Source organism: Amphibalanus amphitrite, unplaced genomic scaffold (assembly GCF_019059575.1).
Source record: "Amphibalanus amphitrite isolate SeventyFive unplaced genomic scaffold, NRLGWU_Aamphi_draft 000792F_arrow, whole genome shotgun sequence".
NCBI lineage: Eukaryota > Metazoa > Arthropoda > Thecostraca > Balanomorpha > Balanidae > Amphibalanus > Amphibalanus amphitrite.
Genome location: NW_024882286.1, coordinates 177315 through 205094, shown reverse-complemented (window position 1 = coordinate 205094; position 27780 = coordinate 177315). Strand labels below are relative to the sequence as shown.

At 55.5% G+C, this 27780-nt stretch overlaps 1 protein-coding gene across 7 annotated transcripts in view; it reads left to right on the top strand.

Annotated features, from left to right (window-relative positions):
• LOC122366239 (trithorax group protein osa-like) overlaps positions 1-27780 on the top strand; it is a 96013-nt gene that overhangs the window by 43683 nt on the left and 24550 nt on the right. For 4 of the 7 annotated variants that reach the window (XM_043338243.1, XM_043338242.1, XM_043338241.1 and 1 more), the window contains 3 exons: positions 1667-3293; positions 5628-5744; positions 23633-23916. In XM_043338243.1, the coding sequence (XP_043194178.1) occupies positions 1667-3293; positions 5628-5744; positions 23633-23916 (2028 nt within the window). Of the gene's footprint in view, positions 1-1666; positions 3294-4189; positions 4720-5627; positions 5745-6368; positions 6534-9930; positions 10419-23632; positions 23917-27780 lie in introns of those variants that run through there. The other 3 variants (XM_043338245.1, XM_043338247.1, XM_043338246.1) reach the window with 3 other exon arrangements.

Below are 27780 nucleotides of genomic sequence, written 5' to 3'. Positions count from 1 at the left end.
GACTGACGGCTCAATCAGCTAGACGGGAGAGATGATTGACTCACGCGTCGCAAAGAGGAATGCTCGCGTGAAACTGTTGGGTTAGGCTGAGTGATAGACCTTTTTTGTATGTTGTTTGGGATGCGGTATTTATGCTAGAAAGGTTATAAATAATGGCTTGCTTACTAAGCTTAAGTCACAGTCCTTGACTTGCCCCTAGCCAGGGTGACCGCTCTAAAGCCGGACTAGCAGCTTGAATCAAGTGCATAGGCTCACGTATGTATGCTCCGCACTGTGACATGGGCGCCTTTATCACACGGTGAATGACAGTCGCCTGAATCGGTCGGTAGAGCTGTGGAGTTGTGGGCAGAACTGTCTGCATTCCCGCCTGCGCACGGCATTGTGGCGTGATCATATGCATGCATTATGCACATTGTACCGACACGTTGCCCATAAGTGCTGCAGAATGTCTGGATGCTGGAGCTGTAACGCCAGAAGCAACCGTGACAGGCAGGTATCGTGTAACGATTGCCCGACATTTTAAACAACACGGATGCCATTACGAGCTCCAGCTCGGCACGACTCGACTCATGCTGACTCGTGGTCTCTGTTCGTCTGTTTTGAGTCATGCGGTCGCCATTTAACCCTCCCGTGACACCTGTGGTTAGTCGGGACCACCTGAGTCAAATCAAACCACCGAATTCGCCCTCAGCTGCTCAGCGAACTCACCACGCCAGAAGCGGCCCTAAACGCTCAGAGAGAAACCATGACCACCTGCACGGACGGTGCGTTTTCCCTCGTATGGCGGCACCCCGTAGCGACTTGTTAATGAGGTGTGGTAACCGGTGGGCGGGGCGTCGCGATCCGCGTCTGACACTGGCCCCGCCCACAGGGTGTCGCGCGCAGTGTTTCGTCAGTCGCGTTCTGCCCTCTTCTCTCGCTCTCCCGACCGGCCCACGCGTCACACCCCCGCCGTGATCGAACGGTGATGGATCTCCGTCAGTTCCGAAATCACTCCGTCTCTCGCTGAATGGAAATGAAGGGCGATCTTTGTGCCCGTGATGCTCCCCGCAGTCGAGCTGGATACACATGATGGCTGTGTTGTGACTTCGGATGAAACGGCTATCAAACAATGTGTTACACGCGGCTTTAAAGTCGCCGCAGGGCGCCCCCTGATCAACGCTCGGAACTTGGACCAGTTTTGTTATCACAGAGCGGCCTAATTAACTTGTACTTATGCACCACCCGTCATTAACTAATCTCCGGCTCTCTCTTACTCTTAATGGGACATGTTCTTGTAATCGTCAGCAATTTAGGGAATGTGTTTGTTCCTGTTAGTGTAATGCCTGTGTGGTGTCAGCGTATTGCCGCTAGGCGTCACTAAACGCCATGGTATCGCTCCTGTTTCGGCCACCGGATTCAGTTACTAACCGCCGGCCCATTTGGTAGGCCGCATAGACCTGTGCTCTGTGCCAGTGTGACCGTTACGTCCCTACTGACCGGTGACATGTGTCGGTGACTCCGGTGGGCTGTTTGACCGGTCCGCGTGTCTCTGTGACCGTTGACCGGTGTCTGTGACTTTAGTGTGGATGTGTGACCGATATTCTGTGTGTCTTCGACCTGTAAAATGTGTCTGCATGGCTGTGATGTGACCTGGACTGACCGCTGCCTTTTCTGTGACTGGCAGGGCCTGGTGTGCACTTGCCATCCGCATACACTCGGCAGGAGTCACCCCGGCGGCAGCCCCTCCTACCACCCGGCCGATGATGACGACGGACTGAGTATGACCAGTCACGGAGGTCACCCAAATCATGGAGGTCATCCAGGTCATGGAGGTCATCCGGGTCACCAAGGTCACGGAGGTCATCCGGGTCATCCAGGTCACGGAGGGTACGGAGACTCAGCTGCCTGCTCTCGCGACCCACCACCGCTGCGACGTTCCGCCTCAAACTTCTCTGAAGACTCTCTGGTGGACGGAGTTCCGCCCGAGGCCGCCCCCGCCCCTATCCCCACTCCCTCCCCCGCCCCGGCGCCTGCCGCGGTGACCCCGCCGCCGCCGGCGCAGGTGGTGATGCGGCAGGGCGGTGGACGGCAGCCGGAGAAGCGCCGTTCGTTGACACAGGAGTACCTGGCCGCGCAGGCAGCTGCCGAGGCCAGCAGGAGTGGCTCGCGTTCTCTGGAGGGCACCGCGCCTCCCCCGCCCGCGTCAGAACGACGGCCTTCGGTAGGCGGCGGACAGAGGACCGAGCAGGAGCGGGAGAGAGGGGCGGAGAGCCCCAGAGAGGCGGCGCAACAGCGGGAGAGCTGGCCGGCCGCCTCCACTGCGGCTGCCTCTCCCTCACCCTCAGCTCAAACCGGCGACTCAAGGCGGCTGTCTCAGGCGTACGACGACCGGCCTGTTGCGTCTGCGCCCGACCCACGCCGGCTCTCACAAGCATATGACGATCGGCCAGTCGCGTCTGCACCCGACCCACGCCGCCTTTCACAGGCGTATGATGACCGGCCTGCGGCGCCTGCGCCCGACCAGCGCCGGCTCTCACAAGCTTATGACGACCGGCCCGCTGCATCTGTGCCTGACCCACGCCGCCTTTCTCAGGCGTATGATGATCGACCCGCTGTTTCTGTCGATCAGCGTCGCCTCTCACAGGCGCCTGACGAGAGTCCCGTGGACAAGCCGGTCGACTCGCGGCGTCTATCCCAGGCTGCTTACGACGAGCGACCGTGTGTGTCAGCGCCCGACCCTCGGCGTCTCTCGCAGGCTCTGGATGACAAGTCACCGTCGCCTGTGGCGGATCCTCGTCGCCTGTCGCAGGCTGCGTATGACGAGCGACCATGTGTGTCCACCCAAGACCCGCGGCGGTTGTCAGGAGTCTATGACGATCGGCCTGTGGAAACAGACTCCCGGCGTCACTCTCAGGCGTTAGAGGAAAGACGCTCCCCGCCTGCTCCTGAAGCCAGGCGCGCGTCACAGGCGCAGGCTGAGGCGGCGTCCGACTCTCGTCAGGCGGTAGAGGAGCGGCCGGCAGCGCCAGCGGCGGCGGAGGGCAGACGGGTGTCTCTCTCTCAGCTCTATGACGAGCGGCCGGCCGTCGCGGCGGCACCCCCGCCGGCTCGGGATCCTACCCGGCGGCTGTCCTACGCCGCCTACGACGAGCGGCCCGCGCAGAGCCGGCGGCTGTCGCAGCCGCTGCTGCCCACCGAGCAGCTGTCGGCAGCTGCGGCAGCTGGGGAGCCGCTCAGAGGCAGCTCCGAGCCCCGGCAGCCGGCGGGGGACCGGACCGACGGCGACAGCCGGCCGCCCTGCCAGAAATACGGTGAGTTGGGCATGGTTAAGTAGTTATGACTTATGAACTAGGGAAAAATCAGTGCGTGTTTAGAAGTGTTAAATGGCTTACACGAATATGACTAATGTATTTGTTGTATGCTAATTGACAAGTTACCTATCAGAATCGCGAGAGACAGCATCTAGACAAACCCTAGTTTTCACCGTCACGTTCATGTATGAGGTGTGACTAAGTGTTTCCCGGTTTGGTTTCGTTATCATGTATCTGTCTTATCTGTCTTTGTCAACCAGTTATGTTTAACGCCCGATGGTGGGTGGGCTTAACGACCAGCTCATTGTTTAGCCTATGACGTTACAAGGCCGAGTGATTTATGAACAGGGCTCAACTCATTGCGAGATTTCTGATATAGATAGCGATCGGGCCTTTTAGCTCATCATTCAACCTCTGTCATCGGTGGACACTCGACAATGACAATAATCTGCAAAAAGAAACCACTTTTATTCAGGAAATCTTTGTTTATATCATTACAGCTCATTGATGACGAAACTTCGTCGATTAAAACTAAGAAAAAATGGTAATGGTATTGTTTTGAGTTGTTATTTTTAGAATTATCTTGAGTTGCCATGCCAATATTATCCCTCGATTCCCTACTCGTCGATGTGCTTCGGCCGGTCAGTCTATTCAGCCGAATGTCGATTGTCTCATCAGCTTCTCGATCTTCTGATTAAAAACGGCAATAGAGGTCATTCGTTTAAGCGGTCTCGTCCGTAACATAACGGTCTAACAAAGGCATCTGACATGACCGCATTGAGATTTTACGTCGCCCTAAATTACCGATCCGTTACATTCCCTGTTTGTCGGAGGAGCCATCCAGACATTCCGCGTTCTCTGTCGGGTATTCACCGCAATATTCGAGGACGTTTTTCAAGTGTGTGTTTGATCACCCAATCAAACTTATACGGCCTCGGCCTTGCCAATCACCACTATATATGGCCTTGCAATCACCAGTGTTGTGAAACGTTCTCTTCGTCCTCCTTCTTCCTTGGCCTTTCAAATATGGCGAATCTCCCATCGGTATTGGCATAATTTTCATATCATTTTTCATATTTATTTTGACGTCTCCTAGAAATCATATTTAATGTAACCAATGGAGTATGCCATAATGTAACCCTTATCTGTCAATGACATTTAACGAACTGCGGAATTACGATCAGAGTGAGATTCTGCGCGACAAAATGAAACTTAACATCGAGACTCTCTTGAAACCATGCGGTTTGATACTGTGATCGACGTCTCCCGCGAAGTTTCGTGTTCCACCCGATGGCGCTGAGTTTCGACGTGCTGCCGGAGGTGCTCTCTGCTGCCGTGACCTCACTCCTCTGTGCCGTGATGCTGTCGATCTGCGTCTGGCGCCGCCGGAGACAGCCGGCCACGCCGCAGCGGCTGCCTCCGCTCTGTAAGACTTCCAACTCCGCAGACACATCGCAGTCCCTACCTTACCGACATAGGTGCTTTCCCTCGTCGAATATGTCAGGCAAACTCTTCTCATGTAGACCCTCCCTCGAATATGACAGAAGTCCTCCCATGTGCTGTGCCCCTCCCTCGAATATGAAAAGAAAACGCCCCTCCTGTTTGGTGTCAGTTTCCTAATTCATGGCATGTCCATAAAACATGCGTTTTCTTTGACACCCTTCAGGATATTAACTGGATAAAACGGTTACCTTATTTACTAGAAACATAATCGACCAACTTCTCATCTAAATTTATCGTCTAATAACCCAATTTATTACGCTCCTGATCACACACTATCAGGTTAAGCGGGCCATGCTGCGATGTCAAAACATCCCTCCCCGACCATGCTGACTCTGCCAGTTTCGTCCACCCCCTGGCCCTATTTCGGCCGGTCTATGATTTGGCCACACTCGCTGGCACACTGTCAGACCTGTTGCCATTGGCCGTGGCGTGGGGCGTCCTTGGCAGTGGCCCGATCTATCTCTGTATATCGGGGCCCAGTGTAGCTGCCACACTGGTGTGTTTGACCCGGCAGCTTGGTCGACGCTCCGTGCGTTCCGTTCCGACTCTCGTGGGACTTGTGCGGTGGCTAGGTGTGTGTAGGACCGTGGGTCTCTCTCGGACGTGTGGGTGCAATATGTTACGGTGTGATATGGTTCCCGACGTGATTGGTTTTAAGTAGTGTCCTGTGGTGGTGTTTTCTGCGGTGTTCGCTGGTACTCTACGGTGCTCTGTGGTGATTATCGGTGTTTTGTGGTGTCCTGTGATGCTCGGCAGTGCTCTGTGGTGCTCGCTGCGGTGCTCCCCGAGCTCAGTCTATCCAGTGTGTGACCGCCGCCGCTCATCCCTCAGACGACCGGCCGTGCACGGCGGCCACCGACTCTCTACCCTCGGTGGCTGCTATCAAACCCTGGTGGGAGAAGGAACCCGACCGGCCTGTGCCGCAGACCAACCAAACCAGGACGAAAGGTCAGTCCCCGGCCCGCCGCGCTCGGTGGAGCGGAACGGCGCCGAGATGCGGCTGGGGTGTCCGTTTCGTATCTGTTCTGGGTCCGTCGGCTGTCTGCGGTAACTGCTATGGGTGGTTTCTCGTAGTGGAATTCACTAGCAGAATGAGACCAATGACCTGACTTTTGCTGTCAGCCTCCTTTTTTATGTGGTGTTTTGTGTTTGGATGGTGGCAATGGGAGTGATTTAGCATTTTTGCCTCTAAGGAATTGCACAAGTCCTCCTCCCGCTGTTGCTTTCCGTAACAGCGCAGTCTGTGGTTTAGGTGTGAGCTGAGCTCCCCTCCTGCTCCTCGCTTCCCCACCCTCGGCGCCGTCCTGGTTCGAGCTCGCTCCATTTCCTCGCTCCCTCTATCCGTCGGTAAACACACGCGGGGCTCTGTTTGTTTCGGACACGCGTGCCCTGTTTTCTGCTGTAAACGGCAGGTGCTGGCCGCGAAGGTCACTGCGCGCGGCACCATCTATCGGTGCTGAGCTAAAACTATGGTTCGAACCGCGGCCGCTATGCGGCGCTGAGCTCGGCCGGATGTGTGCAGGGATAATTTGAGTGTGCGGTAATCAGGCGAGGGGCGCCACTGTGCGATAGTAGAGCGTGCGGCGCGGCCGGGCGGCACTGCGTGAGACTGTCGCCGCTGTTTGGTGCGTAGTGTGAGTAGTGCGTGCGATGCAGTGTGGGACTGAGTGACGGACGGTATGTTTTTCCACGTCAACGGTTCTGAGCGAGCCGCTGCGTCGTCAGCAAAGCAGAAAGGTATGTGAATGGAGCGGCGGCACTCATCCAAACACAAAGGTGAAAGGCATTTGAAGGGTGGAATATTTATAAGCGCATTGTTGTGTTTCATCCTTTGTTCTTTAGACAAGTGACTGTGCCGTTGATTGGTCTCTGGCGTCTCTGGACTTCGATGCCGTCAACTGCCAACTGGCAATCTTTGTTTAGACAATCCTCGTTCGAAGGGTAAACATGGGTGCTCTTGCAGTGTAGTCATGCAAGACATCTCGAAGCCATACCAATGCGCCTTTTGTGCTGAGCAGCCTGTTTTCGCCCGCGATTCGCCGCCCCGCTTGTGGTATCCTCGTGACAGTCGAGCCCATGCAGCGTCGCTGATATTCGTGCAACATTTACCGGTGTCACAGACCGACTACGTGCCACGGGCGGTCCGTCTGATGCGCAGTCTTCCTCCTGTTCACTCCTGTCCGCTGCGGTCCGGTCCGGTTCGTTTGCCAGTTCTGGCGACGTTCCGTTGACAGCGGGCGAAGCGTGCCGATACGAGGGCCAGTCCCGCCGCCGGGCCTGCCCGCCTGTCTGTCTGTGTCAATGTGAGTGTCCTCGAAGCTGTGAGTCATTCGGCCTCATGTGTGGCGGATCTGGGGCGACCCTGACGGTGGCGGTGACGCTACTAGTGGAACTGATAGAGGTGGCGACAGCCGCGCGACGTATTGTTTTGAGGCGAGGATGTGGCTGTGCAGGGACGGAGGCAGCTCAGTCTTGATAAGGACGGCTGCAAGGCCCTATATACCGACGGCTGTCTGACGGTGTTGCGCGGTTATCCACCGCTGTGTCTTGGCCGCCGCCGCCGCTGTCACCGGAAGCTCCAACGGCCACCGCCGACCACCCGCTGCACGTCCCCCCTCCCGTCCCCAGTCCCTTCCGCTTCGGCGCGTCAGTTCGCCGCTATCTACCGCGCTCAGCTGTACCGACGTGCTGTGGCGACTCGGATAGATTCTGGCCTTGCCTGTGCCGGGCTGATTATTGCTGGACTGGGCTCTGGACACTGGACGTGGACAGTCGTAAGACGCCAGAAACGAGCCTACCTCGGCGTGGCTACGCCGCCCGGTCCCGACTCTAAAACACCCCCACGGCCGTGCTTTTAGCGCCGTTGGACCCAGCTGTGCGCTGGGCCAGGTGTTGGGCTGCACCGGATGTGGGCCCACATGGTCGACTGGGGGAGGGAGTTCGATCCATAGACCGGGTGCCTCTCCCGCCCCAGGTGCTTGGCGGGGAGGGAAGGGGGATCAGCTGTCAATGGTGGCGGCTCACCTGAGGGTCGGCCCCCCGCTAGTAAAAGGTTTCCTGGCTGAGTGATTGGAAAGGGCTGTGCTGGTGATTGTGAAGATACCGTGCTATCAGGTTATCAGATAGAATATATAGGATCACTGTTGAATGTTGATGTCTTTTATTTATCCATGACATCATGGCACCAGCATGACGGTGTTATAACAGTGAAAAAAAACTTGTTGTGTGTGACAAGCATTGCTATTTATTGCACTAAGCTAAGGTGTAAACCCGCCTTAGCTCGAAATTTGCCATGAGTGAAAGCTTCTTTGCTGTGTAGCTCATCGGAAAGTCCGTCAACCCGTCATCCGACGCCTGGTCATCGTTTAGCAGAGCTCCGTCGTCACCTCCCGCTGTGGTGTCAGTTTCGGCGGCCGGTCTGAGTCAGACCTCAGACCGGCGATCGCACTGCAGCTGGTGCTGTCCCCGGAGGTGTAGGGCTGCAGTGGGAGCAACGGAGCTCAGTGTGGAGGGGTACTGGACTGTGGGCCGTGGTGTGGTAATCGCTGACCGATCAGCAGTGGGTTCAAATGGGGGTGTAGATTTGTAGAGGTCAGTGGTCTGGTGGTGAGCAGTCAGCGCTGTGACTGTCAGCAGCTAGCATAGTAAGTTAAGCGGCAGTGATGAGGTCAGCGCTGACTTCAATAGCTCAGCGTTGGACTACAGGGGTCACACTCAGCACTGAGACGGTCAGTAACTGGGAGTGTGGTGGTCAGCGCTGTAACTGTCAGCAGTCAGCGCCGTAAATACGGAGCCTAGAGGTCAGTGACCGATAGTCAGCGATCACCGGTCAAACGTCAGCAGTTTGCAGCAGCGGAAACTCAATCTGCACTGCAGACTGTCGGTCGCCCCGACGGTGATATGGTCGGTAGAGGGCTCGACCATGAAGGGTTATCGGTCCGCTCATCAATACACTTCAAGGATGCTCAGAATGGCTTCATTGACATTTGACACTCTGCCTAGAACCTTTCGAAATCGACAAATATGGAACAAATCGTCGAAGACATCTTTGGCACTCAGCCATATATGGAGCATGGATTATGTTCCCATTGAGTGGCTCCATCCAATCGAAAGCCCTCATTCCCGCGGCCATTGTGTGCCAATAGCAGGGCGTTCGGCGCCGAATTACCTCAGCTCTGCAGCGAGAGAATGTTGCCGGCGGCCCCCATTTGTCCAACGTTCATGTGAACTCGAGTCCACTGCGTGCGCACCTCTCCGCCTGGGGCGCAGCATTCTGCCCCATGTCGCTCGCGGCCGCTGCAACGTCGCATTACGTCACACCCATGTGACCGACGACGTCACATGCTATCAATAACCCTGTGACATCACAGTCTCCCATGCTCCCGGTGACCCGGCGGCGGTGACATCCTGGGGTGTGGCGTGCCTGTAACAGTGTAACATTGTCGGCGGAGCGGGGTCGGAACAGCAGACGATGCGGAGACGGCAGCGTCGGTGACGGCTCTGGACTAATTGGGCTGCTTCTGTTGTGTAACACGCCGCGGCTAGACTGGAAAGGCGGTGGGTGGTCCCGATTGCGCTGCTTTGTAGACGGGTGGGCGTGTGGCGTGCGGTGGTATGTCAGCATTGGTATTGCGAGCGTCGTCTGCGATTGTTGTCGACTGTCTGAGGTCTCATTGCTGCTGGTTGGGCGCAAAGTCTGCATTTTACTGAATTGGTTTCCGGTATTGGAACAGTACCTATACCTAGTACCTACTCTTTGGTTCGATGATTATTGCAGCTCTAAAAAAGTGGCCTTGAGCGCACGCTGTTGACGGTCTCGTCAGTTGGCCGACGTCTAAACCCTCCTCTGATCCAATTAGCATTGGGCAGGGTCGGCTGGGCAGTCCGACCCGCGGCAGTGGCTGTATGGGTTGGGTGACCGTAGCCCGCGGCTGTGATCCCTTTCGCTGGCTGACGGTGACCGGCTGGGCTCCATGACCACCAGTGACCAGTGATTGGTCCAGTGACCGGTGACCGGTCTGGCAGCCACCTGTCGACGGGCGAAAGCCGGCGCGTGCCGCGTGCAGCGCCACCCCGCGGCGGCGGTAACGGCGCGGCTCACACGCGGCGCGCGGCGCAGAGCTCCGGCGGCGGCCGCGGCGTGGCGAGCGTAGCGCAGGGCTGGGCGGCCGTGGGGGACAGCAGACTGGCGGAACGGGCGGCCTGCAGCCCGTGCCGTGGCCCGGTGACTCAGTGGGCGGCCTTGACGCCGCCCGGCGCTCCGCCCGTCCGTCAGAGCACGGTCTGTGGAGATAGTGCACCTGGCGTACCGCCACGCCGGCAGTCGGACTTGCAGGGACCGTGCAAACGGACTGTGCTGCTGCTGCTGCCTCTGGGAGCTGTGGTGATACCGCCAGACGATACAGTGAGCTGTGATCAGCGTTTGGAGCACCAGAATCACCTGGAGCTGAGCTCTCTCGGTGACCTGCTCTCCTGTCGCGATGGTGCTTCTCGTGGAGCCCTCGGGCCGCCCCCCTCGACGGCCGAGTCGCGCTCCGGCCAGCGCCGGTCGCAGTCTGCCCAACCTGGCGCGCATCTCAGTGGCGGCGCGACCGCCCCCCGTCGGCGGTCGACGGGGCACAGGTGAGCATCGATCTCGACGACGGGCTGGTCAGTGTGCGGCCCGTCGCCGCGCCCTGCGGCCATGGCGAGCCGCGCGCGGGCCCTTAGTGAGCCCTGCACGCCGCCTGCGGCTCCATCACAGCTGTCCCCCGCAGGTGGGAGCGCCCGCGGTCGTGGCGCAATACGAGTGGGTGGGGCTGGGATGGGGGCTGAGGGCTTGCCGCGGTCTGACGTCGTCGGCTGAGCTCGCTGCACTTGTTTTTTTTTTTTTGGCCCGCTGTGCTTGCCTACGATGTACTGTCTGTCCCCGGTTGGTTTGAGGGTTCATCGTTATGATTAGGATTCTTCTGTGTCGTGCCAGGATCAGTTGGCTGCTGTTGTGGACTTTGATGGATCTGTCCGAGTCCATTTATGTCTTGTAATCAACCCGCTAGTGTCCGGTTGTGTTGTGCTATGGTGGTTCCGTCTGGGTCCCGTTCTGTCGTGGGTTTGGTTGCGTTACGCTCTGATGTGACCGGTTCTGTCATGCTTCGATGGTCCGTCCATGTCCAATTTTGTCGTGTTGCGAAGGCCCGTCCGCCGATCCGGTTCTGTCATGCTCTGATATGTCCGGTTGTGTCGTGCCGTGATGGTCCACCCGTATCCGGTTGTCCGTCATTGTGTTGCTGTTGCTGACCGTCCTTTGGGCGGCACGTGTGCTATGAATGGCGGCGGGCGACCGCCGCCCGCTCCGGGCCGGCCACTGAGCCGTCATTATCACGTCATCGCCTACCGCCGGCTGGTCGGTCGGTCGACTTTCCTGCTAGTCGAGCTCGGGTTGGCGCTTTCTCCCATGCCAAACTGCAGCGCCGGCTGCGGGCTGGTGCTGCGTCCCGCCGCCGTTTGTCACTCTGTGTGTTTCCTTTCTGTTTCTCTGTATGTTTCTCTCACCGTCTGGCTCGGTAGACTGTCTTTCTCTCTGTTTCGCCGCTCGGTCGGCTGGTAGCTTTGTCTATGTGTTAACTGTGACCTGAGCCCTCTGCCTCGCTGTGCGTTTCGTAGACCCTCTGTGTCGCTGTGTTTCGTATGCCGCTCGGCTGTGCCGTCTGTGTTTGGGTCGGCGGTGCGCCGTCACGCCGGTGGCTGCCGCAGCCGGCTGCTGATCTGGGTCGGACTGCGGTCACGGCGCCCGCTCCGCCGCCGCCGGGCGCTGGTGATGGTGCCGCTCTGGTGCTGGTGCTGCGGGCTGGTGCGGTCGGCTGTGCGCCGCGCCCTGGTGGTGGTGCTGAGCTAGAGCGATGCTCTGTGTGCAATGTGCTGCTATGTGTAGTGCACTGACGCTACATACCACAACCTCTATCTGAACTACCTGCAGTCGCCTCGTGTGCCTAGACGCCCCTCTCTATGACTCGGAGAGCTAAGAGCTGAATTATGCATCGCCCCGTCACAGTCAATGTGAGAGTGACGGCGGCAGTCCCGGCCTTGTCGGTCCGGGGTGGACTCCCTGAACAGTCCGGAGGCCGGTCGACACGCCGCCGGCTACCGGCAGACAAATATGGCGAGCTGTGAAAGGACCGCGATGGCGCCGAGCTGAGCGGAGCAGAGAGACAGAGGGCTGCGCAGGAGAACCGCCGTGTGGATACCTTGGACGCACGGGTATTTTATTGTAAATCTCTATATTTGTCCGTGTTGTGGCATAACTGTATGACCTCTGATACCGGCTCATGGTGTGGGACAGTCGTCTGGGTCTGTAGCTGGCTTTGAAATGAGACGAAACATTTCGTAGCGTGTCGCGTGATATTAGCGGACACCTTCCATGGTATGCGCCAGAGACACGCAGTTTGATATCCTCTGAAGTTATCATGGTACACTCGGGGGCAGATTGATGTTCCCCCACTCCCTACCCATCGGGCTCCCATGGCTAAGCACTGGCTGCTGCCAGTGTTGCCTGCCCTTAGCACTGCTCAGCACTGCCTACCAGTGCCAGTGCTGCCAGTCCTGCCACTGGCAGCAGCCAGTGCTGAGCCATGAGTGCCCGATGGGTAGGGAGTGGTGGAACATCAATCTGCCCCCGAGTGTACCACGGGGCGGGCTTCTGAAGCTATTCCTCATGGCCGGCTGACCGGCCCGTCTGGATACCTTGCAGCACCCGGGCGGCCGGCGGGTCGACTCCGTCGGGCGCCGTAGCCGTCTCAGAACTCGCCCTGTTGTCCGATGGACGCCGATAGACCCGTCTGGCCGGCCCGGCCGCCGTATATGGGCCGCTGCGTGCTGCGGTCCGACTCTGAGCCGGTCGCTGACGAGCCGCGGCGCCGCCGCCCGAGATGACGATTAGCAGCTGAGACTGGGAGTGCTCTGAGGGACCGGCTGTGAAATCAGCTCTGACTGAGAGTGCTCCGTGTGCTCTAGCTGAGAGTGCTTTGTAGGGCCGGCCATGGGCGGGCCGCCACTACAGTGAATGATTTAACTCGGCAGCTCAAGAGGGCTCTGGGTCATGCCACGGACGGGCGGTGTGTTTGAACGCTCACCCAGTGTTTGATGTGGGCTCAGCGGGTGTAGGTCTGTCCTCTGGGGTCGGTCTGTCTTCTGGGGTCGGCCTGTACGGGCGGGCGGGTGGTCTGTTAGAGCGCTGTTGGATTTGGGCTCGCCAGTCGGCGGTCGATGAGGTCAGGGTCGGATGGCGGACACTGCCGCTCATTGTTCTCACCGGGTGAAACGATCACCCATGGCTGCGACGAATGCCAGGGACGGGCTGGATGTTTGAAGACTCTGAGCTTCGCGGTGGAATGGGTACAGCTTTCCATGCTGGAATGGGGAACAACGTTCTGCCATGTGACTGGTATTTGGAACTAAGAGCAGTATATTGTGCTTTTGGCGGATGATGTGGGCCTTTCGGTCGAATGGTATTTGTATCTTTGATAAACGGCTTAATTCTTGTTCTCTTAGTCGGTCACTCATGAGTCATAGGCCCTTTGTCGCACTGTCTTGGTCCCTCAGTCTGTCGGTCTCCTCGCCCCTCGTTCGCACGGTCTCGGCCCCTGGAGGCGGTAACCGGACAAAAGATCGTAAAGCAGAAGATCGTATGGCAGAAGATCGTAGGCAGTTGATCGTATGCAAAATATCGTAATGGATAAAGATCGTACGACATAATGTTCGTATGGACACAAGATCGTATTCGCTAAAGATCGTCAAGGAAAATGATCGTATGCCAAAAAGTCGTCATGGATAAAGATCGTACGACATAATGATCGTATGGACAAAAGATCGTATTCGCTAAAGATCGTCAAGGAAAATGATCGTATGCCAAAAAGTCGTAATGGATAAAGATCGTACGACATAATGCTCGTATGGACAAAAGATCGTATTCGCTAAAGATCGTCAAGGAAAATGATCGTACGCCAAATGATCGTATGAGATAAAGATCGTACAGTCAAAATATGGTATTCACATGGTGCAGCCCAACTCCAGCGCATACAAAGCTTATCAATTTCTGTGTTCGCGTAGTAAGTGGCCGTCGTAAGCTCGACCATACATTGATGTTATTTCAGAGCTTAGATGACTCAATGACACCCAAAAGCAACGCGTTGTATATGTGCCGAATAAATGAATGTATGTACTGCCGTTTTCATGTACCTATTTGAAGTGAATACAACTAAACCCATGTTCCCCCCCCCCCCCCCCACCCCCACCCCCACCCCCACCGCCTGGAAGGTTAAGTTGCTTAGCCCTCGCCGGACCTATTGGTTTTCTACATACGCGCCGGCCGAGGGGGGGGGGGTACGACCCCCCCTCGCCGTTTCGCCCCTGGTGGAGCTAGCGCGTCGCGGAAAAACGAGCGTGTGCGCCGTTACGAGACGCAGAGATTGGTACCCGATTTTAAGGTCCTAGGTCAACCGGTGACCTCTGAGGTCAGGTCAAGTGCCCCAAGGTACGGTTCAGGTTTTGGTGAATAACTTCGCAAAAAACGGCCGCAGAGCCGCGATTTTGGCAGCATCGTGTTCGCCTCGCTCAGGCGCGTCGAATGATATACTTTTTGTTCGGGTCAAGTCAACTTAGGGTGTTGACCTCAGGTCAAGGTCAGGTCAGCACCCCCAGGTCACGAAGCTGGTCGAAAGAGGTCATGTCGCATATCATTCGATTCGGCAGGTTTTCCTGAGTCCATTGGTGGCTTTCCCGACTCGCTAGCTCAATTTGATCGGGAGTTATTGACGAAAAACTGATATGACCTTGATGACGTCATAAATGACGTCACGCAAGGTCAACATTGCAAAAGTGACGCATCTTACCTTGCAAGGAGTGCATCAAATCACGATTCTGTGTGCTTGAGATAGTTAGAGATCGTTCCCGGCGCCAGAATAGCAGTTTTCATTTTCCCCATTGACTTATAATGGTGAGGTCACGAAAATGACCTGACCTCATATGACCTTTAGGAAAAATCCGAGATATACAAGTTGTGAGACTCATAATGGATACTAGATCCTGCAAGTTTCATTTCCCTGTGACATCTCCTCTGGCAGTGAGGGCGTTGCGAAGTTGCGACATCTGAAGACCGTGCAGAGGTTCACTTATGACGTCATAGGTCAGTGACCTGACCTGACTCAAAAATGCGGTTGGTGTCAAAAGATCCGGCTTGGATCAAAGGTCAGGTATGCCAAGTTTCAGCTCTCTATCGCCAGCGTGTTCGGAGCTATCGCGAAAAAACCCTATGGGGGGGGGCGGCACCCGCCCCCCCCCCTCGGCCGGCGAGGGTTAAGGGCTGAAGTAAACTACGTTAAAAATACTTTTTCCTTCGCACTGTTACATTTTCATATTGAATCGTCATCGCTTTACGAGTCATCAACAGATGTTTATCGCGTTATCACTATCGAAGTCGCAATTCTCCTAGTTATAGGATCCTAGTTTCAATCCAATCCTAGTTGTAGGAGTCATTGTTATCGAAGGCCGGTTAAAGATGTCAATTGTCCATCATTTGTTCGAAATCGCCCCAGTAATTACCGAGTTACTGAAATGGAACAAATTTGGCACTTCTTCTTTTTGTATTTTGCACGTGCATTGGGGGTCACTCACATAGATCAAGGGTATCCGACCTTTGGTAGAAGGGATGCAGCTACCCTATAAAAATTACCGCAAGACAATCGTTCAAGCCGCTGCTGAGATATGGGCCTCTCAAAATCATTACTTTTGCAAAACTGCTTGAACACCCTTGACTTCTCACGTGGCACGTGCCACGACGGCCACTGAGATGTATCAAAAGAAGTCAATTACGGGGAAGAAGGGATGGGGCTACTTAGCAAAAAAGACCGCAGGCCAATCGGTTCAGCGGTTGCTGAGATATAAGCCTCTCAAAAGCGTTACAGGCCGGGCCGGGCCGCTCATACTGAGATTTTCCCGTTATATTCAAAAGACTTTGCTTCGCTCGCTGCGCTCGCTCGCTCGTAACAACACTATTCTATACGATTATTTACTTTACGAACGTAACGTTACGATCTTTTGTCGAACGATCTTTTACAACATACGATCTTTATCTTACGATCATTTTCCTACGATCTTTTTTGTACGATCCATTGCTTTACGATCTTTTGCTTACGATCCTTGGTCGTACGATCTTTTGCGACATACGATATTTATCTTACGATCATTTTCCTACGATCTTTTTCATACGATCAATTGCTTTACGATCTTTTGCTTACGATCTTTTTGTCGTACGATCTTTTACAACATACAATCTTTATCTTACGATCATTTTCGTACGATCTTTTGCATACGATCAATTGCTTTACGATCTTTTGCTTACGATCTTTTTACCGTACGATCTTTTACAACATACGATCTTTATCTTACGATCATTTTCGTACGATCTTTTTCCATACGATCTTTTGTCTTACGATCTTTTGTCACGTAATCCCTGGAGGCAGACGGCGCTCCACATACAGGCTGGCTGCGCCGGACCTGTTCAAACAGAGCTAGCGGCGGCCGCGGCCGGTGGATTGGCTGTGGGAGCAAACAGACGGTCTCGCCGGGCCGAGCGACGGCTGTGTGGCGCCGAAACTGCTCTGGCGTAGTTTCTGGAGGGATCCCGGTGACTTGGACGCACCAGCAGAAACGTCGTGTTGTGGTCGCTGGTCAGTGGTCATGCCACCGCTAGATAGGTTACCATTCGCTCCTCCTAAAGATTTATTTCAACTGATTGCACTTCGCTAACTATGTGCTATACCTAATGTTGGCTCTGCTTGGTGTTCGTAACGGTATCATAGGGAAGTTGTCAAAATAGCCGGAATGAGCAACATCACGACATTTGAGCGTCGTGACAATGGGATATTGTTTCTCAGACTTCCGTTACAATGCTTTCTTCTTTCTCCCATGCTATGCGGCGCAGCATGCTTTTAGGCGCCTACGATGGTGCCATCTATGGGTAATATAACCAGTCGTTGGCCGTTGCTCATCAGCTCTGCCTGAACCAACCAGGCTGTACTGACAGCTATGTGCCACTGTCTGTCACACAGCCTGCCACAGTGTCACGCCCGCAGGTCAGACGGTGCGTGACCGGCTGCCACCGCCCCTCGGACTGAGCGGGCCATAGGTGGCGCTGGGAGCCGGGCGGACTCCGCAGTCCGCACGTCGGGGTGTCAGCAGGGTGCGGTCGTGGCGTCATTCTTAGGGGGGGGGGGGGGGGGGGCTAGAACCGACGATTAGGGGCACTTGCATTGTGCATTCGCACTGGGAATCTATTTTGTTCTCATCTCCGTGTCTGAAGTATAACTGAATGGGAGTTACTCCAGTTATGTTTACCAGTTTGCCAGTTTCCGGCCTGAATCTCATCTCGGTCGCCGTTGCGCGCCGTGACGGTCGTGATAAGCCGTCACGGCGCGGCGGTTTGTCCGTGAGCGGCTGCGGGGTAGAGCACCGGCGGCAGCGCTGCCTCCCGGTCTGGCGGCCTTTCACCGCCACCCAGTCTGGTTGGCTGGCGTCACGGGCGCTACCGGTGAGCGGCCTGTCCCCGGTGACGGGACGGCCACGGGGCGGGGCGGGACGGGGTGGGACCGTGACCGGCGCTCGGTGACGGGAGTCGGTGACGCCTCGGTGACGGGAGCCGGTGACGCCTGTCGGTGTGGAAAGGCCCAATGGCTCCCGCTCTGTTACGGTGCTTTCCTATGGATGATTCTGTTTGATGAACATTCCACGTTATTGAATTTGTAACGACCTGTAATGTTCTGATGTTCACGGATTTTAGGAGGTTCACATCGAAATGGACTTATTCCATTCAAACTTCAGCCTGCTGCAATCCCTGTATAGTGCATTTCGTGCTTACATAACATGCCCCCACGATGACACTGTTGACACAGGGGTGTTGGTCCAGCTAATAACTAATAAGTGTGACATTTCCCCCTTCCGTGATGCTGCTTTTAACACAACTTTTGCCTTCGTCATACTCGACGCTGCGTGTGTCCCATACGCCATTTTTGACACACAGCGTGTCCCCGATACCATGTTTGACACACAACTTGTTCCCTGCCCCACGCTTGTCGCGCAGCGGGCGTCCCGCCGTCCCCGCTCCCCCGGCGGCTATATTTCGACAGCGGGCTCACATTTCACACGCGGCTGCCACTCCCAATTACCTGTCACCGGCGACTGTGTGAGCCGGTACCCACCGGCCAATTCACACTGACACGCGCTCATTGCCGGTATCGTAACAGATGTGCCATGAGCGCCACTCCGGCTTCCAATTCCGGCCAGTGACGCCGGCCAATCGGAGGTATTGTGACGCAGCGGCGGTATTGTTTTATATTGGCCCGTCGTCCGTTAGTTGTGATTGGTTCGTCATTATCGTGTTTCCTGCTCAAGTAACGATGAGCGATTCTGGGAATGGATACCGTCGTTTGGTGTCTGTTGTATGTCTGAGGGTAGTGGTGATGGTTTGTGGGAGGAGTTTGAGTATCGTGGGACTTGGGAGTGTGGGAGGTAATCTAGATGTAGGTGCCATGAGAGGGGAAAGAGACAGGTGGGACCAGGGGTGGGTGGCTGAAAGGCGTGAGCAGTGTTGGGTCTGAGGGCGTGTTGTGTCCGCATTGAAGGTGGTAGGCTTAATTAAGATGAGGATGAAGCGAGATAGATGCGGAGAACTTGCTTTGTATTTGAGCTGGATGGTGTGGTAGGATCAAGGATGCATCGGTCACCGCCCAATATGTCAGCGGTCAGCGCCCGGTTATCAGCGGTCAACGCTCTGTGATCATCGTTCAGTGGTCGTCGTTCATAGTGGTCAGTGGTCAGCGGTTGCAGAGGGATGCTACCGCAGACCGTTTCTGTCCACCCAGCGTGCAGCTACTGTACGCCACTGAGCGTCACGGGTTATCGCTGTCTGCGGCTGAATCCTTTACTGCTGGCTGCTGCTGATTGTTGCTGTCTCGGCCCGCCGGCGGCGGCCGGCTCGGCGGAGCGTAACGTACTGCTGGGTGAGTGACCGAGGTCGACCCGACCCAGCCCGACCAGCCCGGCCCGGCCCGGACGGGCTGCTTTGGGCCGGGTGGGCGCTGCCGCTGATCACTGATCAGACAGGCGTTGTTCAAGTAACTGTTAACCCTTGCTGCTGCTAGGACTAGCTGGCTGGATGCCGCCGTCTCAGCTGGACGCTGGGCGGTGCCAGCCGTAAGCCGTTTAGCCCCAACCCTGCAAAGCCACATACTTCCGTGTGGTGTGGCGGTCACTGGTGACGAGGTAAACTCCTGGTTACATGGCAGCGCTAGTTCATTATCCGGAAATGATCACGACAGCTGCACTAGTCGCTACGGAACTTGTCGAAGCTTACACAGCGTGCACCGGATATCCTTCCCTTGCTCGCATCTAGTCGATGAGCTTGTGCCGTAAGGGTAACCTGCTAACGGAAGCTGTCTCCATGTATCTATGAGACTGACGTGCTGCGCTGCTAAGACCCGCTCTCGCTGTTGTAGACACTAAGGACAGACGTCGTTCACAACCACCCGGAACGCTACCGAATGGCTCCCGCGACCGGCCGTGTCGATAGGAGTGATTGTGTCATCTGGGACCATTGCGAATGCATGGCTACAACGCTGGGTTGTTAATATGGATCAGGCATGCATGCTGAGAAACCGGTCTGTCCTGTTGACCAGCACGTGTGGACATTATCCTGAAACCATAGTTATCCGGGTGGCACCGGGCTGTGAGCTAGAACACTGCTCCAGGAGAAACGAAGTAATGCAACGCGGAAATGGCGCAAGCCGCTATCATAATAACCACTCGGCGAGGTAACTGGTGTGGCGATTTTACAACAATGATGAGTTGCATCATGCAGCTCGTGTCGCTTGGTACGAACTTTCCTTATTACATTCATATCTGATGTGAGATTAAGTTGTGGATGCTGACGCAGTTTCAGAACGCTGACCCTGCCGTGGGTCTAGCTTATAGCCGACCTCGTAACCCGATCTAACCCAGTTTGATCGGCGTCTGTCGGCACCCTTCTCCCCTCCCCGCTCTGTATTCTGCACGGTGCACGGACGGTTAACTGCAGCGCCGGCGGTCCTGCCAGCCGCCGGCCGGGTCGGGAGGGGACCCGGGAGGGGCCCCGCCACGGTGGACCGCCCGTGACCGGCTCTGGCAGCGCCTACGGGAATTGATTGGCCCTTTGTGCTGCCAGCGGTTATGAGATCACGGTTGGGTGGGGATGGGTACGAAGGGTGCCGGCCGTCGCGGCGAAGAGGTGGCCATTTGGAGACGGATATAGTCGGAGCGTCGCACAGTTTTTGTGTGAGCTTGGTTTCGGTCGGCTTAGTGGAGATACTGCGGGCTCTATCACCCGTGGTATAGCGAGCACGTGAATAGAATCCCCAGCTCTCCGGGAATAGAGGTCCTTTGTGTCGTCTGACGTGGTGTTACAGCTGAGCTCATGTTCCGATGGTCGGGTTCGTTATAACTCCCCTTCCTAGGTTGTCGAGACGAGGCATTGTCTCGTCTCCCGCCTGTACCATTCCATGATCCACATTCCTCGCTTTGCTTCTTGTATGCCAATCCGTTTAATCACATTCCAACCCATATCGTCCCGTTTCGTCTCCCACCCCGTCCCTCCCCGGGTCACTCAGTGCCGTGTGGACTCCGGCCGCCTCCCACGGACTCCCACTGTGGACTTACGGACTCCCACCGTGGACGCACGGCACTGGCCCGCCTCCGGCACCCTAATTGTTCCCGCAGGCGTAGACCTGCCTCGCTGAGACTGCTCCGGCGCACCCACCACGAAAGCGGCGCGCCCGGGGCACTGGAACAGACCCGGTCAGGCAGGGTAGTGATCTCACATAAAGCCAAGCGGCTGTAAACTCTGAGCCTTTCGGAGGGTGGTAATTATCATTCTAATCACCGCGGTCCCATGAGGATTACCGGGCTTCTGTCCGGGCCTAATATCGGACTGAGCTATTGTGACGTCGGGCTAGAAAGGCGGAAAGTCCCAGGTTAGCGTATTGGATCGCCACTGCCGAGCTCTGCTTATTTCAGTCTGGGTCTGTCGGTACACGGGGTCATCACGCTGTCCTTTTAGATAGGGGGCGGCGGAAGCTGATGATGCGATAATCTGGCCGCTAGATGGCAGTAGAAGTGAACGCCTGAAGATAGACTGTGCCGCACAGCGTGGCAACCAATCGGCGTTATAATCGGCGCTGGCCGTTGTGAAGACTGAAGAGTGGGCGTTAACTTGAGTAAATATCAAATCATCTCATCAAACGACGAGGATGCCTATCAACTCTTAAGACAAAAGCTACTGGACGTTGGATAGTGTACCTAATGTTCGTAGTTGGCCTCATACCGCTGGTTTGTGGTGTTACTCCTTGGACCAGCTTTGTGAGGCTCATAATCTGCCATCCGCGATGGTTTAGCTCAGAAACAACTATCCAATCTTGCCTGCACGGGCCCAGCTGACCTTGGCTTGACCGGGTGGGCATTTTCCTAGCCGCAATCTCGGAGATGAAGCCGTCTCGCGGCGCCGGCTCAACCATCGACCCTGCCCCGGTGGTGCCGAGCCATGACCCAGCGGGGCCGGCCGGCATGAGCAGAGATTGAAGTAACCCTGTGTAGAATGACGGACATTTGACCAAATCACGGTCAATTTCAATTTGGTGCTGTAGCTACAGCCATGCAGACGGGTTGAGGTCCCCGTAAACCGAAGAAAACAGTCGCTGCTTCGACACTGTCGTAAGAACTACCTCCGTGGTATTCAGCTACCACCGGTCCCATTACCGTCTGGGTGTTCATCTCTGGGGCGGCGTGGCGGCGCCGGTCGGACGATCAGGCTGGGCAGTAAAACTCGGCGGAGCGGCTCCTGGTGGCACCTAACGGGCCGCCCCCCGGGCTGCGGGACACGGGACGCCAGCTCGGGGAGGTGTGAGGCGTGACGAACCCACCACAGACGGAGGGGGGACGCCACACACCAGCAGAGAGGCGCTACAGACGCCCAAAACAATAGACGGAAACGCGGCACCTAACGTTGTGGCCAAGATATTAATTCTGCATGTTCGTCTTTGTTGCTCTGTGTGAGAGTACGTTTTTGGTTTCTACTTCAGACGATCTATATTCCGAGGCTATCGGCTGTGACTCCGACGATAGGTCAGTTTCCAACTGTATCTAGGAATAGCTCCTAGGAAGAGCATCTGTAATGGTTCAGCGAACTATAACCGCGCGCCCAGTCTCTGGAACAGATGCCTGAAGAAGATACTGGGCCTTCATGGGCGATTACCCTCGAACCTCGGTACGGCTCAGTGCTCAGAAACAATGCCGTGTCGATGGGCTGAGCTGGGCTCGGCTGGGCATGCCGGGCGAGCCTGTCTGACTGGTTCCCGACTCCCGTTCTCTGTTGGATTCCTGTTCCCTCCCTGTCTCTTGTGGCGTCCTGGTGGATTGTCTTAGATCCTGTGTTTTGCCCGGGTTATGTGTTCTGATTCTATGGCGTCTTGTCCGATGCATTCAGGGTAGGACAAGACGCCTCCTAAACCCCTTCCGCTGCAGTAAACTCGGCACCCTTGGCTAGACCTTCAGGATCGGCTCGGCTCGGACCTGGTCGTACTGGTTCTGGTGATGTCTTTTCGCTACCCACTGCCAAGGAGCGGCGGCGCCTCATTTAGCTCGCTGGTTAGGAGTGCCGCCGCCTTCCATCAGTGCCAGCTCGTTCACCACTCCCCAATCCTCGCTTTGTGTCGCCTGTCGGACCGCGTGGGATGCCGCGACCGCTGTTATGTCTGGTTGGGCCGGGCCCGTGTCGAGTGTGGGCGTGGTGGGGGCGGCGGGGCCCGGCAGAATCGGCCGGTCATTGCTGGGACTTGGTAACCGATTACCGTGTGCCACACCGTTCGCTGCCACATCGTGACTCAGCTATCGTAACCAGGCCATCGTAAAAGTCCGACGTTCTCTTTCGTTTTTTTTTCTTTCCTCTCCCTCCTCCTTCGTCCTTATAGCATTGTCTATAGGTATATTTTTATTTATTCCACAACCAGCACAGCTGCACCAGCTCGAGTTTTCGTTTTCTTTTCTTCTTTTTCTCTCGCGCCTTTGAAGTGTCGGTCATTTGGCACGATTGATGAGCCTGATTGGTATTGCCGGCCGTTTGATGCCGGAGGTCAGTTTGTATTGCAATGCCAGACACGTTTGTGTCGAGGTTAAATGCCGTAAATATGATGCTGCTGGAGCTGTGTTTCCTTAATGAGCTGTGGAGGGCACCGTTCCATGAACTCGGCGGAGCGATGAGATTGTATGACTCAGGCATCAGCAAGGTCAAAGCTCAGTGAAGAGCAGTAAGTGGTGGAACGTGACACTTCCGTGATCCCTGTGAGAGTACGATGAGACTCGTTTTGATCACGGATTTAGCGTGCTAGTGTTTGGCCAAGGATGGACGGTAGGTGGGCCTTTTGTTAACCTAGTCGCACTGTGACCTGCATTGGAACTGTGAGACATCGGGAGAGCGTAATGTGTGACTCATGTGATTTGCACTGGTGACCCAGCTCGCTCCATTTTCCGTTATCATTCAGTTTGACTGTCTGAGTTCCGTCTACTCCGATCCTACTGGACCAAATGCACCTCACCGTAGCCCGAATCAGTTTGACCCCAACTAGCCTCCAGCACACCTGACCCCACTCTGACCTCCCGTCTTTAGGTTACACGACTCCACTCCGACCTCCCGTCTCTTGTACAGCTGACCCACTCTGACCTCTCGTCTCCAGCAAACTCGACCCCACTCTGACCCCTCGTCTCTCCCTCTCTGCCCGCAGACTCCCCGTCACGTCGCTCCTCAGTGGACCGGACTGCTCGGCCGATGCAGCTGCCCTCCGGCTCCTCAGCTGCCGGCGGGGGCGACCGCAAGCCGTCGCCGCCGACGACGAACACGGAGCGACACTCAGCTGCCGCCGGTGACGGCGGAGACAGCACAGAGTCGCCGCTGGCGTTCACGGTTGATTTCGGACCGGCCGATAAGCGACTGCATGTGAAGGACAGTATCAGTCGGTGGGCGCCGCGCTCGAGACGCTCTGCCGCCGGCAAGGACGAAAGAGAGGAGGTGAGGAAGGAGAGAGGGGAGAGGAGGCCTTATTTGGACCGGTGTGGGAGTGGGGGTGGGGGGGGGGGGAGCTGGTGAGGTAGGACGGCCGAGGACGAGATTGGTGAGAGATTTGGGTGGATTGTGGCAAAAAGCACGTGGAGATGGCGGGAGATTGCTATATGTGGACTTAGAGGGTAAAGGTAGGAGGTCGGGTGAACACTGAACAGTGAACAGCTTGAGAAAAAGAAATACGTTCTTATTCAGGGGATAAAGAGAGTCTGGAGATGAAGATATGTCAGGAGAGGCAGAAGAGGGCGGAGTATCCCCGCGTCTGGAGATGCTGGAGATCGAATGAAATGTCGAGAGATGTTAGGAGATGTCTGGAGATTGTGGAGTTGCCGTGGCTGTGATGAGGAAGTGGCGGGTCGGCCGCCTTGAGCGACCTTCTCCAGTCTGGGGCCGGCCGTGTCTGGCATATTGAGGTGCTGTGCGCTGAAGCACATGCCCAGCTTACCGCAGTAGTAGCCGGGCTGCTGTTTTCGTCTGCTCGATATTTTCGCGTAGAGACTCACTTCTGTGACAGGCTGGATGAGTCTAAGCTCAGGTTTGGGAACTTTACAGAAGTGATTTCTGACGGACTCTGTACAAATGTAAGAGACCCAAGGACGGAAAAGATCACTAACTACAGCTTATGTGGAAGAAGGTGCAAACAATGAAAAGACGTCCCGGGTTGCCGCCCACGTGGACGTCTATGATCTTAACGGTGCCTCGTCCAGGGGCGTAGGCAGGGGGGGGGCCACTGGGCCATGGCCCCCCCCCCCTTGGGCGCCGAAGGCGCCCTTTGCGATTGGAGGGCGCCGAAGGCGCCCTCCAATCGCAAATGCAATTGTGATATAATCGAATCGAAAAACAATCGCGACTGGAGGGCGCCCTCCAATCGCGAATGTGTTTACAGGGAAAATACGGATGGAGGGCGCCCTCGGAGGACGCCCATTCCAAATACGCCCTCCAAATACGGTTGGAGGGCTCCCTCGGGCGCCCTCCAACCACATTTGTAGGCTGTAGCTCTCTAAGCGTAACGGTGGTCGCCTATGTAAGCCGCTGTCCTGTAAATAAGCGCCCTCTCACCCGAAAGCGCCCTCCTGTAGGTCGCCACCCTGCTACACATTGCCGCCCTTCTGCTGATCGGCGTCCTCATAATTATTGGCGCTCTTCTACCTATTGCGCCCTCATGTGAAATTTTGAAGGCCGCCTTTCTTCCTTTTGGCACCCTCTTGTTCAGTGCCGCCCTCCTACCTATTGGTTCCCTAGTCCTTCCTGTTGAATGCTAATCGGGGCCCTTCTCCTATTGGCGCCCTCGTGTTGATCGCCGCCCTCCTAACCACTGGCACCCTCCTGTTGATCACCGCCCTCCTATCTACTGGCACCTTCCTGTTGACCAGCGCCCTCCGCACAGACGCCCTCCTGTTCGTGTCATCCTCTTGAGCAAAGGCGCCCTCCTGACCATTGCCACCCCCATTTTAATCGTCACCCTTCCGCTCATTGGCGACTTGCAGTTGATGACCGCCCTCCCACCTATTGGCGACCTCTTGTTGATCGCCACCCTCCTATTGGTGCTCTCCTGTTCCTCGCCACCCTCTTACCTGGTGGCGCCCTCCTGTTGATTGTTGATCGGGGCCCTCCTACCTATTGGTGCCCTCCTGTTGATCGCTGCCCTTCTATCCATTGGCGCCCTCCTGCTGCTCGCCAACTTCCTACCTATCGGTGCCCTACTGTCGAAACTCGGGATGTTGATCGGGGCTCTTCTACCTATTAGCGCCCTCCTGTGGATCGCAGCCCTTCTACCTATTGGCAACATCCGTTGATCGCTGCCCTCCTATCATTTATTTACTCCTTTGGCATGTTCTTCAACTTAGTCGTTCTATTGCACATAGTTGATGTCTTGCCTGTGAAAACTGCCACAAATGAACGTGCATTCAGCACAATGAATGAAGTACCTATACCTACCAAAACTATCTACGCTCTACGATGCATAAAACACGTCTTTGGTCTTAACGGATTGATCCTACTTTACGTGCATCATGGCATCTACCGGGTGTCCCAAAAGTAAGGTCATGATTTAAAACTTAAATATCTCGTGAAGTAAGAGTCCGAATCACTTCCAATTTTAACACGTGCAAGGTACATCCATAAAATTATTTTCTTGCATGCTTAAACCATTTTTGATCATAACTACACCGAGCAGTAGGCATAAAACTGAGAAGGTCGAAATTCAACTCTTAGAGAGGGTCCGTCATTAAAACAAAGGGTAAATACCGCCCAGTTTTCGGCCCTAAGCAGACCCTATCAGCTCGCCCTATCTCTGAACTCATGCATAGTTTCGCCTCAACCGGTAAAACGTCAGAAAAAAGGTATAATGTACGCACAGGGCATGTATACTTAGCCACCTGTGCTTCGAGGTCCTGAGGACGACAGCGGGAATCGGGTGACAAGAGAGGTGGCCGAGAGTCCTCCCAGTGGTTCTTCCGCTCGTCGCAACGCAGCTGTGCCGACACCATCAGCCAGCAGTGGTTTCAGCAGGATGGAGACTATGCTTGCACCGTCCTGAAGATCATGCATTGTCTCCGAGAGTGGATGTGAGATCCCGTAACTTTCAGTCAGGGCAACGCCATTGAATGGCCTCCGCGGTCACCTGACGTTACACCTTCATATTTTTATTCTCTGGATACACAACAGAAAGATTGTCTTTTAGGACAACCCAACGAGCCGGGAAGAACTAAAGGATGATCTCTTCGAGCAAACATAGGCGGCATCTCACCAGAGAATCGCTCCAGAATAGTGGAGGAAGTCAAACGTAGTCAATTCATGCACGCGGCCCGAAATGGTAGCCATGTAGAAAAGCAGCAAATGTGGGGCTACGAGCCAATGTATTGACTCATATGTACGTCAGAATAAAATTTTATAAAATGCTCTCTCATATGATGTCCTATTTACATCTATCCATCGCGTATTTTTGGCAGTGTGGCCAAAACAAATGATGACCTTACTTTTGGGACACCCGGTATATGTATTACGATTAAGTATTGTCAACAGGTTCGGCCGCAACAGCAGGCATCTGAAGTTTCGGTGATTGAAACTGGTTGTGTGGGTACACTGTATGCACCTGTGAGAAGGCTATGAAGGCTGGTCTGAGGTAATTTGGATGATGTTTACGCATCTCGCGCTCCGGTATCAATCCGATACGGTGATCTGGTGCGTAGATATGCCACCGCCAATAAACTTTTATACATCGACACCCATGAGCCAAGCTTTCTATACAGTTTGTGTGGCAGCGGCCCGACCAAACCTTAGGTATTTTTATACCTTCAAATTTGGTAAAAGAGCGAGAGGAGCTTTGAACAGTGATCGTATAAAAGGCGTGCCTAAAAAGCGGAGGAAAAGGTTGTTTTCAAAAATTTCGCGCGCCTTCGGCGCAGCATTTCAAGACCACTTGACCTTTTGTGACCTGGAGTATAAAGAATACACACGATGCAAAATCAATGCAGCACGACCTATACGAGGTTACGCAAAAAAAAACTGGTGGCATGGTAAAAAAACGCCTCCCAACCCCCCCCCCCCCCCCCGTTGAGTGATTTTTTATCTCGCGACCGTATGGCGCCCTCCTTGGGTGAGGTGGCGCCCTCCAAACCCTTGGCCCCCCCCTTCGCGATTTTCTAAATACGCCGCTGGCCTCGTCGGTGCTCCCCGACTTCTATCTATCGCTGTTTTTGGGCTCTGTCCAGCCAGTCCAGTCCGATTACGGCTCGTGCAGGGGCGGCACAGTTAGTTTGAGGAAGGAAAACGAGTAGCGGAACGCCCATGCCGATAATCCTTTTCGATGGG